At 40.3% G+C, this 12,463-nt stretch overlaps 1 protein-coding gene across 1 annotated transcript in view; it reads left to right on the top strand.

Annotated features, from left to right (window-relative positions):
• LOC121922337 (ovostatin-like) overlaps positions 1 to 11,571 on the top strand; it is a 58,844-nt gene extending 47,273 nt beyond the window's left edge. The window contains exons 25-36 of the mRNA XM_042451632.1: positions 665 to 746; positions 874 to 1,030; positions 1,840 to 1,914; positions 2,581 to 2,746; positions 4,906 to 5,126; positions 7,008 to 7,223; positions 7,339 to 7,463; positions 8,195 to 8,285; positions 9,312 to 9,374; positions 9,486 to 9,588; positions 10,255 to 10,324; positions 11,407 to 11,571. Coding sequence (XP_042307566.1) covers positions 665 to 746; positions 874 to 1,030; positions 1,840 to 1,914; positions 2,581 to 2,746; positions 4,906 to 5,126; positions 7,008 to 7,223; positions 7,339 to 7,463; positions 8,195 to 8,285; positions 9,312 to 9,374; positions 9,486 to 9,588; positions 10,255 to 10,301 — 1,346 coding nt within the window. The 3' untranslated portion in view covers positions 10,302 to 10,324; positions 11,407 to 11,571. The remainder of the gene's footprint in view (positions 1 to 664; positions 747 to 873; positions 1,031 to 1,839; positions 1,915 to 2,580; positions 2,747 to 4,905; positions 5,127 to 7,007; positions 7,224 to 7,338; positions 7,464 to 8,194; positions 8,286 to 9,311; positions 9,375 to 9,485; positions 9,589 to 10,254; positions 10,325 to 11,406) is intronic.
• The last annotated feature ends 892 nt before the right edge of the window (positions 11,572 to 12,463 follow it).

The raw sequence follows: 12,463 nt of genomic DNA, 5'->3' as shown, positions 1-12,463 counted from the left end.
ACTATTCCCTCATTTTACTTTCTTTCAAACTTAGAAGCATTAATACATATGTCCATATTTCTCCCCACATTTGCTGTTGTTGTGTGCCTTCAAGTCATTTCTGATGTATGGTGATCTTAAGACAAACCTATCCTGGGGTTTTCTTGGAAAGATCTGTTCAGAGGGAGTTTACCATTGCCTTCCCCTGAGGCTGAGAGTGTGTGACTTGCCCATGGTCACCCAGTGGGTATCATGGCCAAACTGAGAATCAAATCCTGGTCTCCAGAGTCATAGTCCAATACTTGAACCACTTCACCACGCCTCCTTTCCCCCTATATCCATGCCATATAATTATGGATTGGCTACAAGCTGGTCTAAATGAACCATGAAATCAAAATGTCAGCTGAGCTCATTATCCATTTTAATTCCTGGAAATATATTGTACAAGACTTGTTCCAAACCTTAGCTTGATTTTGAAAATGATAGGAAAGGAGGCAGCCTCCACATTCTCTTTAACATTTCAATAGGGCCAAAAGTCACTGGCAGTCCTCATATTGACTGGAGCCTTAAGCTAATTTAGGAATGATAACCAAAGCCCAAGTATCTGCTGCTTAAAATGCTGCTACAATTAAAGGTGGGGGAGAGCACCTGCAAATTGACTTTAGTATCTTTTCTTCTACTTCAGGGTACCAGAGGCAACTGTCTTTCAGACTATCTGATGGATCCTTCAGCACTTTTGGCAGCAAGCAAGCAGAAGGAAACCTTTGGTGAGAACTAAGACTGCAAGTAGATAGAATAGCTTCTGTTTTAATGCTTCACATACCCTGCCTTTGGTTTCTCTGCCCTGCATTGTGCTGTCTTCATCCCAACTTCCTCCTATCCTTTTCTTCTTAGGCTCACTGCTATGATCTACAAAGCATTTGCGCAGAGCAAGCCCTATATATTTGTAGATGACAATGTCCTGAGCCAAGCACTCATCTGGATTGCAAGCAAACAGGAAGGAGATGGCTGCTTCCAGCCACAAGGGAACATCTACAACAATGCCTTAAAGGTAGCATGGGAATTCTGGTTGGCCACATCTTCACACACTGGTTCCTGGGTAATTTCCGGGTATAAAATTTCTGGGGAATTTCCAGGGAATTAAACCTTCTCATTGGGTAATTAGAAGCCTTTCCGTTTATGGGGGAATTATTTCATTTCCCTTCCAAAAAATGGCCAAAAATGCCTTTCCGGCCCAAAAAATGGCAGACCCAGAAGTCCCCACCACCCCCAAAATTGCTGACCCAGGGGTCCCCATCCTCTTTTGCCTTTGCAGACCCTTGACCTGGATGTACCACTCCTGACCCAGATGGCCCTGGGAATTTGGGGGTGTTTCGGGGATTTTCAGGGGGATTTCCTTCGAGGGTGATTGGTAACACTGCTGGCAGTCTTTTCCCCCTTATTATTAGGGAAGGGACCTTAGTGATGCCTGCACTACATAGTGCTGTACTTGGAGGCTAGATTCTTTCTACACTTGGAAGCTGAAGATTGCAATACAGCAGAAGGGAATGTTGGAAACAGTATAAGAGTCTTAAGAGTCTTATTCTTCCATCTAGCCAAGTCCAGGATATATACAAAAGCACACTAAAAATAATAATAATTTGTGAATGATTAAGATACTATCATTAAACTCAGCCTAAAATGAAATCTATGAATTCAGATTTTGGCTGGGATGTAATTTTACTCTTACTTTGGATTTTGAGAGGAACAAGAACAACAAAGATAACCACCCGCCTTCTCAACCCCGTCACCATTTGGAGTGAAGAATGTGTGTTCCTGTTTGCACCTTGGTCTGAATTATTTTTCCCCTTTTATAAATAGGCTGGAACAGATGACAGAATTGTAATCACAGCTTACGTCACTGCTTCTCTAATGGAAAATGGACTTCCCCAATCGGTATGGATTTATTACGACAACACACAGTATCTTTCACCAGTTCTGCACTTGCACTGCAGATTCCTGAATCTCTCGTTCTGACTTGTACTCCCAGTCCTCCAATTAGGGCATTAAGCCAATTTTGAATCTCACTCACCAACTTCAGTTTAGATAGAATTAAACCTTTCCCATGGAGGCACCCATACTATGTGAATTATCTACAACAATATGTAGTATCAGGATTGTGCATGTCCCTCATGTTGTTCTTGGCTGTTCGTTATAAACAAAGGGCACAGTCCATTACAATTCATTACAAAATAATCCCGAGCAAGCAACAGAAGGTTTACAAGAATAGTTTTGTCAATTAATGTGGTGTGTCTGTGCCTTCAAGTTGCTGTCAACTTATGAATCCTCTGAAATTCATAAAGTTTTCTTAGGCAAGGAATACTCAAGAGGTGGTTTTGCCATTTCCTTTCTCTGAAATACAGCCCACTGCACCTAACATTTATTGTCAGCTTCCCATTCATGTACTAACCAGAGCTGACCCTAGTTCTAGCAACTGGAGTGTGCAATTCTTTATTTAATTCAAATGCAAGTATACTAACTATGTTAGTATCCATTTAAGTTATTCAGTTATTGAGAAATGTCTTTATATAGTGTGTCTATAACATGTGTCTTAAACTACAGGATCCTGTGGTGCGGAATGGTCTCTCCTGCTTGGCTGCTCTTTCAGACAGGGATTTTGAAAACATCTATGTCAATGCTCTCTTGGCCTATACCTACAGCTTAGCTGGCGAAGTGGAAAAACTGAACCATATCTTTGATATCCTGCTAAAATCTGCTACTAGAACTGGTAAGTGTTTTGCCCTTGGACCTAGGGACGAAAAAACAAGGCATGTATGTTTGGTTTTAAATAAGGGCCATAACTTTGTTGACAACTGAAATGATCTGCAATCTGAGTGACTAGATGTCCCAACCACAAAGGAGGAAAAGGCATCGTAAAATGTAGGGCATTCAAGAAAAATGGAGGACATTACAAGGTAAAAGCTAAACACACACACATATAAATTCATGCTTCCTAGGCATACTCAAAAATGGAAATATTTTGAAATTCCTCCTGGACAGAAAGCTGAAATGAGGGACATGTCCTGGAAAAGGAGGATGTCTAGTCACCCTGTCTGCAATCAACTAATGCTTTAACACCTCTAACCATGCCTGTGTTGGTATAATGACTGCTTGGGCTGAGATGAAGTGCCAATCATCACCTGTTACAGACCCAGCTTAGACTTGGCCTACTGTGACTTGGAGCCCAGGGTCAAGAGTAGGAACAAATAATTCAAGGTTCTTCTCGTGATAGTTGAAGATGAACTAAGGGAGAACCTAAATCTGATATGCAACTTCACCCCAAAAGTGGGCAGACTGTCTGGTATAAACCAGTGAAAAACCTGTGGACATTATAATCCATTGGAGGAGTCAAAACAAAAACAAAACAAACCCCTAGCTAAGGAGAGAACCAGTTTCACCACGGTGCAGAGCTATTCTATTGCAGTTTTGCTGGATGTAAGAACACTAGAGTGGGTCCTTGGTATCTTCTGGAGTTTGGTTCAGGGACCCCCAGTGGACACCAAAATCTATGGACGCTCAAGTCCCATTAAATATAGTGGCACAGTAAGACGGTGTCCATTGAATAAGATGGCAAAATCAGAGTTTGCTTTGTGCAATTTATATATATTAAAAATATTTTAAAACTTTGGATGCCTTAAACCATAGATAAAAAATGTATGGATATGGAGAGCTGATATGAATTCACCCAAGGAGGAGCCAAGGACATAGAGAAATGGGGGGGGGAGCACAGCTTGTATGTACACCCCTGTCCCTACCACAATTTCAGTCCTTGCATGAGCAGACCAAACATTTACAATTTTGTCAATGCTAGAAAATGCTACAGTTGGAGAGTAGCCTAAGAGCACATGAAGCATCCCTCCCTTTGTATTAAAAAATGACCCAGAGGGTAAGAGTTTGCTGAACAGGAGATTCTTCAGAAGCACAGGTGCAGCGAGAAAGAGAGTGGATTTCTGGAAATCTTCTGTTAGCAGAGGGAAACTACTTGGGTTTCACCATGTACCTCAGTGCCATATATATTCGACTATATGTTGACCTCATTTATAAGTTGAGGTCAAGTTTTGGTGCCAAAATTATGGATTTTGATATGAGCCATGGATAAGTCAAGGGTAAAATTTAGGGGCATATAATAAAAGATATAAAGGATGAAGCAAAGGAAAACAATGCTAAAGAACATATAAAATTCTGGCAGGCATAATTGTTTGGGCTCACCATAAAGGCTAGATAGCTGAGCGATTAGTGGGTGAGTCAATGCTTCTAGGACAGATTACACTCTTTCACCAGGGGATGGTTTCTTTTTAAATAAGAGTTAAAGTACAGTACTTACACTGACCCATGGATAAGTCAGCTTAGGCTTTGGGGGTTAGTTTTTGGACTAAAATTTCTAGACTTATATATGAGTATATACAGTAAGTAAGAAATAAGATTGCTTTAAGGAAAATTAAAAATAAACAGAAGTAGTAATCATGTGGTCCATGAGTTTAAAAGGAGGGGGAATTAGGAAATGGGTCACTGCTTTGTGTGCCTTTGCAGTCAAGTCGTTTCTGACTTATGGTGAATATAAGGCAAGCCTATCATGGGGTTTTCTTAGCAAGATTTGTTCAGAGGAGGAAATACTTTTATTTAAACGGATCAAAATGTGAGATGGTAGTGTGCACTTTTGAATTTTCTAGAACTCTTTGAGGCTAAATGGTACAATACCACCACCACCCCTTTTAAGATAGGGTTTGCATGTGACACTTTCTTTAGACTCAGTCTGTGGGGTACGTCTGAGAGAATGCCTACTTTGACCAGGGTGAAAGGCAAAGAAACTACCTATGGACAAATATCCAATTGCTACCAATGCATTCCGCCCATGCCATTTCTCAATATTATCTTCTGAATTCCTAGGGGGTCTGGTGTACTGGGAAAGGGAGAAGAGGCCTGCAGCTGAACAGTTTTCTTCCTTCTATCCTCGTGCCCCATCTGCTGAGATTGAGACCAACGCTTACATCCTGCTGGCTTGGCTCAAACAACCCAACCTCTCCCAGGCAAACCTGACTTTTGCCTCACAGATAGCACATTGGATTGTCAGACAACAGAACTTCTATGGAGGCTTCTCCTCCAGTCAGGTGACTATTAAATTAATTGCATGCTCTGGAGGAAATTGCACCTTTCATCTGTCATAGAATCATCACTACAAGGGCCAACTAGTCCCTGGCAGTTGAGAAATCTAGTGCTAAATCACCCGTGAAAGATGGCCATCCAACCTCTGTTTAAAAACCTCCAGAGATGGAGAGGTCACCATCTACTCTAGTGTAAAAGAATTTATTCTAATGTTTGCATACAGTCTATTTTCTTATCATTTGAATTGATTGAATTGGTTCCTATTCTAGTCTGTTCCTGCATGGAGTAGAGGATTTCCTGCATGGAGTAGAGGATTTCCTGCATGGCAGGGGGTTGGACTGGATGGCCCATGCGGTCTCTTCCAACTCTATGATTCTATGTTGGGAAAACGCAATGCTTTCAAGAATGCACATTTCCCCATACGTAATACCCAACTAGCAACAACAAAAAAAATTTTATTGATTAGCTGACCATATCAATAGAAGACAAAATACATAATACAAATTATGTTAGAATATCCAAATATATACAAGGATAAAAAATTGACCGTGCCTAAAAACTAGTATAACTAAATTAAATTAACTAAAAAGTTAACACGGGCCTGTTACAGACTGCCAAAATAAAGCTGCTTCGGGTCTCTTTGGAGGTATGCTATTTAAATGATGCATGCATCCTAGGAGTCCAGTGGTCGCGCCAAAGCCACACTCCATTCCTATGCACTGGAGTGCTGCTTTGGTGCAGCTTCCAGATTCTTCGGATGCATGCATCATTTAAACAGCATACCTGAGACCCGAAGCAGCTTTATTTTGGCAGTCTGTAACAGACCTAGCAGAACATATTTGTGTGGTGAAGAGCATTAGTCCTCTCCTACTCTTGGGGTCAGACAGCATTTTGAATCAAAATAAATGTTTGCCATAATGGACTAAAAGCTGTATGGACTAGAGAGAGACTGTGTTTACTAAACTACTTGGAATGTCTCCCAGTGCCTCCATTTCAAGCTCTACAAATAGATTGGTAGTATTCTTTTATGAGGTAAAAAGCCCTTTTCGATTTTGCATTCACACTGGTTTGCCAAACACCCATGGAATTAATTGTCAGGGAGTTAAATAAACTGTCCACATGGCTTAGTTATTGCTCTATTTTGCTCTGAAGGCTAATCAAGGCCAATCTTTATTATTTTATTTTCTCTTCTTCCTTAGTACATGCTGGGAAGAGAAGAGACAGGGCTGTAAAATGGAAAATGCTAGGTTTTGACTGGAGAGACCTGGCTTCAAACCTCTGCTCAGCCATGAAGCTCACTAAGCCTCACCTAGCTTTCAGAGTTGTTGTCAAGGCAAAACCAAATAGCCTCCATGTATATCACTTCAGGCTTCCTGCAGTGGGATGGAAATGTGATGAATGAGATGCCTCACATGGTTTTCTACTATTAATAGAATATTTATAATATATAATTAATACAGTGGTGGTAATGTGTGCCTTCATGTTGTTTCCATCTTATGATGACCCTAAAGGAATGCATCATGGGGTTTGCTTGGCAGGATTTCTCCAGATGAGGTATGCCATGGCTTCCCTCTGAGGCTGAGAGCATGTGACTTGCCCAAGGGCACCCAGTGGGCTTCATGGCCGAGCTGGGAATTGAACTCTGATCTCCAGAGCCATAGTCCAACATTCAAACCACTACACCACCATGGACTTAGACATAATTAATATAATTAACAGAATATATTATAATATATTTAATAATATTCATCATGTATTTTGTGTATTTTGGTTAGTCCAATGAGGATATAACTGTTTAGTGGCTTTTAGATATTATTGGATTTTGCTACATGGCCAACATGGCTACCCTTGGATATTTTCTAATACGGTTTTACTGCTTTCTCCAGGACACTCCTGTGGCCCTCCATGCTTTATCTGAATATGGAATCCAGACTTTTCAAAAAGATGCTGAAAACACAGTAGATATTAGTGCTGGGGAATCTTTCACGAAGCGGTTCTTGGTGAATAAGGACAACAGTGTCCTACTGCAGCAGGTTGCACTGCCCAGTGCCCAAGGAAGCTACAGCGTGAACGTTAGTGGCTCTGGATGTGCCTACATACAGGTAAATGATTTGGTCAATGTCCTTCCATAAGTACCTTGGCTACTTAATGCACAGCATCACAACCAGTGATGCAATTGTTGCTGATGCTATCTGATCATTTTTCCTCCTCTTTCAGACAACCTTGAGGTACAACATCATCCTTCCTGCACAGGCCTCTGGCTTTGCTCTAGCAGTGGAAACAAAAAATGCTTCCTGTACAGGCAATTTCCTGCCCAGATTTACTGTTGTTGTGACAACCAGGTAATGTCCCATTTGAAATGTGGATGAGAGAATGGGAACAGATGACTGGTATTGATTAGCATCTATCCTCTGCTTGTTGCATTGCCATAGAGGCAATTCGTCAACTTCAGTTTTATTCCTGATGTATTGTTGGCAATCCAACAATACATCAGGAATATGTATTGTTCCTGTGTGAGGTGCAAAATCCAAGCAATAAATTTGCTTACTACTCACTGTAGGTTAGGGCAGCCATATGGCACATATACGCCATGATTTCATGGAAGCACAATAAGTACAAAACTGAACTTTGTAAGAAAAATTTCCAGCTTCTATTTAAAAAGCAAAGCTGGTCTCTAACGCTTAATGGATGCAGGGAGGCATCTGGAAATGGATAGATTCTGTGAAATCTTGGAAATAGGAAGGGAAGGGGCTGAGGCATATTTCCACTACTTGGTATAATACCAGTTTGTACTGCTAATGACAAAAATAATGGCAAATGCTGGAATAACCCAGCATTTGCCATCATTTATACAAAATAAACAAACGTGCATTTTAAAAACAAAAAGTTGTATTAACTTCCACAAGATGAAAGTTCTTTTCTCGTGGCAAAACTTGAGTTAACTTGCTACAAAATTTTTAACATTGAATTTGAATTTCCAGATGTTATGAATATTTTAGGAAGCTCTTGACAATACATTTTCAACTAGGCTCAGTCAGAATACAAAATGACTCAGGTTTGTTTTTGTTTCAAGTTACACTGGGGAGCGCAACACATCCAACATGGCCATTGTTGATATGAAGATGCTGTCTGGTTTTGTTCCTGTCCAGTCGTCCCTCAATGAGGTAAAGGCTCAGCATTAAAAGAATGAATTCAAAGACATAGCCATTTTAGTCTGGAAAATTAGTATGCAACAGGATCTTATAGCACCTTTGAGAATAAGGAGATTATCACCCACAAAATCCATGCTGGGTTACATGTTGGTTGTAACCAACAGTGACGGATCTTATCGCATTTCCCCATGCCCAGGCAGTAGGCAGTCATATCCAACCCAGCCTTCTCCCACAGCTTTTAATGAATGGGAAAATCCCATTCATGAAAAGCTGTGGGAGAGGCCTGGGTTGGATACAAGCAACCTACTCCCTGGGCATGGAGAAATGTGATAAGATCCGTAGCCGTTGGTAACAACCCATGTGTTACCTGGCGTGGATTTCGCATGCAATAATCTCCTAACTGAAAGAAAGGCTGTTAGCATGAGCTTTCATATTTTTCATGTAAGGCAGGGAACTAGCATGTCAAGGAGATGTTACCATGTGGAGTAGGACCCCTTTTATGTTATTTCTGAAAGGACCATGAATGGATTAGAAAATATGTTATTTGCTTATTTCCATAGTGGAGTGGTAATAACCACATGCTACATGCAACACTCACTCAAATGTGCTGAGCAGGACTGGGGAACATATGGCCCTCCAGATGCTTTAGAATCCCAGCAACCATTAAACCCAAGCAAGCATGGCCAATGGTCAGTGCTGGTGGGCACTGTAGTCCAGCAAATTTAGGAGGGCCACACATTTCCCACCCTTGCAGTAGAGTATCTACATCCCAGCAGCCCTAGGCCAACAAGCCATTTCCCCCCATCTTGCCATGGGAATGTGGGTAGAGGCCCCCTCATTAATACACTTAGAGATTTCGGCATGGAAGTGAAAGAGCTCCCAAGGAAGAGCTTTTCAGAACTGGCATCATTCCAACTAGTCAGAAGCAATGACAAAAAGCAATCTATAGGCCATATTTTTCTCACTTCGGTGTCATAGGCCAATGCCTCAATTCCTGTCAGTAAAAATATCCTTCCTTTTACTTTTTGTCGCATGCAGCTCCAAAACAAAGTGATGCGAGTAGAAATCAAGAATGACCACGTCTTCTGTTATCTGGAAGCTGTAAGTTCTGAGTGGGAGGGAAAGGGCTTTTGTAAGTTTATTGTAAAGCTGCAGCTTCAAAACATGTCAAGAGAAGCTATCTCTAATATCTCTTGTTTTCTTATTCCTCAGGTATCAGCAGAGAAAATTACTTTTGCATTAACTGTAGAACAAACACATGCAGTGTCTAACATCAAACCAGCTCTAGTTAAAATCTACGATTATTATGAAACAGGTAAGAGATCTGGTAGTCGCTGAATAATATATTTGTACACAGGTCACTGTGTACAAGTGGGACAAATAGCTCCACATTGAAGATGTATTTATTTGGTATGAAATAATGGAAGAGTTTCCTTTCAGGGCTAACAGGTGGAGCCATTCCTTCCAAACTGCATGATAGTTCCTTTGTATGAGCAACTATGAGACTGTAGTTATAATCTTCTCTTTAATGGAAAGCCAGCTATTTCACAGTTGACATGATTGTATTCCATATTTAGCCATTACATTACATCCTTCACAACCCTTGCATATATGCAAACGCAATTCCTTGTAGTCCTCTGAGTTCACCTATGCTTTCTTCAAAATTATTGCCTATGTCTTTAACATACTGTTAATATAACAGACTGATCTACAGATTCCAGTATGGTCTTGAAAGCTTCATCTGCTGGATTTTGCAGGGGAGCTGCTTTTAAAGGCAGGGAAGGAGGGTCATAAAGATCCGTTTTCAACCTGAAGATTCCAAAGAATGGGATAATTTTGAGCATCCTGTGTTTGCAATCCAAAGGTGTTTTAATTCATTTCCCTAAAATTAAAGTCACCCCTCTCTTGCTAAATATGTGAATGGATCCATACATTGTCCCATTTAGACTTCTGTGACCCATCTTCTTTCTCCTTCCACCAGATGAGTTTGCCCAGGCTGAATATACTACAGCTTGCCAGCAAGACTGAGTTTGAAAGCAATGGAGAGAAAGGTAAGGCAAAGCAAAAGATGCTAGCATATTTAAAGGGCGGAAAGGTGGGTAGCATAAGAGTCAAAGAAAAATAAGAACTTCATAGACACATTCTTCCAGGTAAGTACAAAAAACAGGACTTCTCACAACAGAGAGCTTTGACTACTACTAGTTGTTGCCTCTTGAAGCTTATCCAGTCCCTGCAAAAGCCAGCACACAAGTGCAGGAGGATTACGCTGTATTACACTGCAGACAATTGTCCAAATAGAGTCATCCCTGCATATCCACAATGTCTTTATCTATGAATTAACTTATCCATGGCTTGAAAATATTATTTTTAAAATATTCCAGAAAACAAACCTTGATTTTTCCCACTTTATATAAAGGGCACCATTTTACTATGCTGTTGTTTTCAATGGGACTTGAACATCCATGGATCTTAGTATTGACAGGGGCTCCTAGAACCAAACCCCAGTGGATCCAAAGGGCCCATTGTAATCATTTGGATCTCACAACACTGTAAACTGTTTGGCCAAACACCATTCAGATTTCTTCAATGCATTTTCTCACTGTTGGCTCTGGATGTTGTGAGACCCATACAGCCATGCCTTCTTCTTCTTTTTTTTAAGGAACAGTGTTGGAATAAATGCTAATAGTAATATCAGAAAGTATTCCTTCTCCCTGATCCCATCTAGCAAGGAGGAGAACCAATAGCCAAGGAACCCAGTATGACGTATTGAACCATACAAGCCATTGCGGGGTATCTTCTGTAATGTATCTTAGAATTTTTTTTAAAAAATAACCTGTTGGTGGGAATAAAATGTTGATTCTGGTGCCAGGAATTACCACTGAATGCTTTGGGACTGAATGCTTCTTCAGATGCTTTTTAAAAAAAGAACTATACCAACAAATTACAGCAACCAACAGCAGCAGCTGTGTAGCCGTCTTTCTAAAGTGGCAAGTGGTGCTCTTTCCACTCGTAGGAAGCAGAAGAAATAGCTGAAGGCTTGTTCAGCATGTTAATGAAGATTAGCTCCAAAACCAGTTTTAATTTACTTATTTTTAATGTCCCTTCTCTAAATGAAATGGTTCCTTTATTTCAGCAAGGAAGATCAGCTGTGTCTCTGAGAATCACCAGTCCAGCAATTGCCCTAACAACTTGTCAAGACTGGGGCAGCTTACTTTTTTTACTGGAAACTAGCTGCACATTTTTAAGGTTCAAATGGCTATTTTGAATATCTTGATTACAAAATAAAATATTACTTGTTTGCTACAGTCATTTGAGTAGTTCTCTTTTGTTGTAATTTTATTTGATCGTATGTTTCGCAATACTTGCTAATATTCCACACCAAAAAAAACCCCTAGCATTCTTGTTAAAATGGACTATTCAGTCAAACTATTAGGATATTATTATTATTATTATTATTATTATTATTATTATTATCATCATCATCATCATCATCATCATTTTATTTTCTTATATCCCTCCTTGATCCCAATATAGGGACTCAAGGTGGCAAACGAGTATAGAACAATACAATTTAAAACAATACAAAAATATTAAAATACATAAATATAAAATTTTAAAAACAAACAATTTTAAGGATTAAAACAGTTATAAATTAAAATATAACATATTAAAATACAAACCATTAAAATCTGGATAGCCCAGCATTAAAAACCCAGTCCTTCTCAGCTTCATAGGCCTGACTGCGCAGGAACGTCTTTACCTGGCGTCGGAAGGATAGTAAGAATGACGCCATCCAGGCCTCTCTACAGAGGGAGTTCCAAAGCTTGGGAGCAGTCACTGAGAAGGCCTTCTCTCTTGTTCTCACCTGAGAGGGTAGTGGGACAGAGAGAAAAGCCTCTCCAGATGATCTCAGTACTCTAGTAGGCTCATACAGAGAGATACGGTCCTCCAAATAGCCTGGACCCAAGCCATATAGGGCTTTATAGGTCAAAACAAGCACTTTGAATTGTGCCCAGAAACAGACTGGCAGCCAATGGAGCTGTTGCAACAAGCAAGTTGTATGCTCCCTATAGCCAGCTCCAGTTAACAGCCTGGCTGCAGCTGTTTGGATCAGCTGAAGTTTCTGAGCACTTTTCAAAGGCAACTCCACGTAGAATGCATTACAGTAATCCAGGTGGCATGTAACCAAG

Source organism: Sceloporus undulatus, chromosome 2 (genome assembly GCF_019175285.1).
Source record: "Sceloporus undulatus isolate JIND9_A2432 ecotype Alabama chromosome 2, SceUnd_v1.1, whole genome shotgun sequence".
Lineage (NCBI taxonomy): Eukaryota > Metazoa > Chordata > Lepidosauria > Squamata > Phrynosomatidae > Sceloporus > Sceloporus undulatus.
The sequence above is the reverse complement of the archived record's forward strand: the minus strand, read 5'-3'. Positions and strand labels throughout refer to the sequence as shown.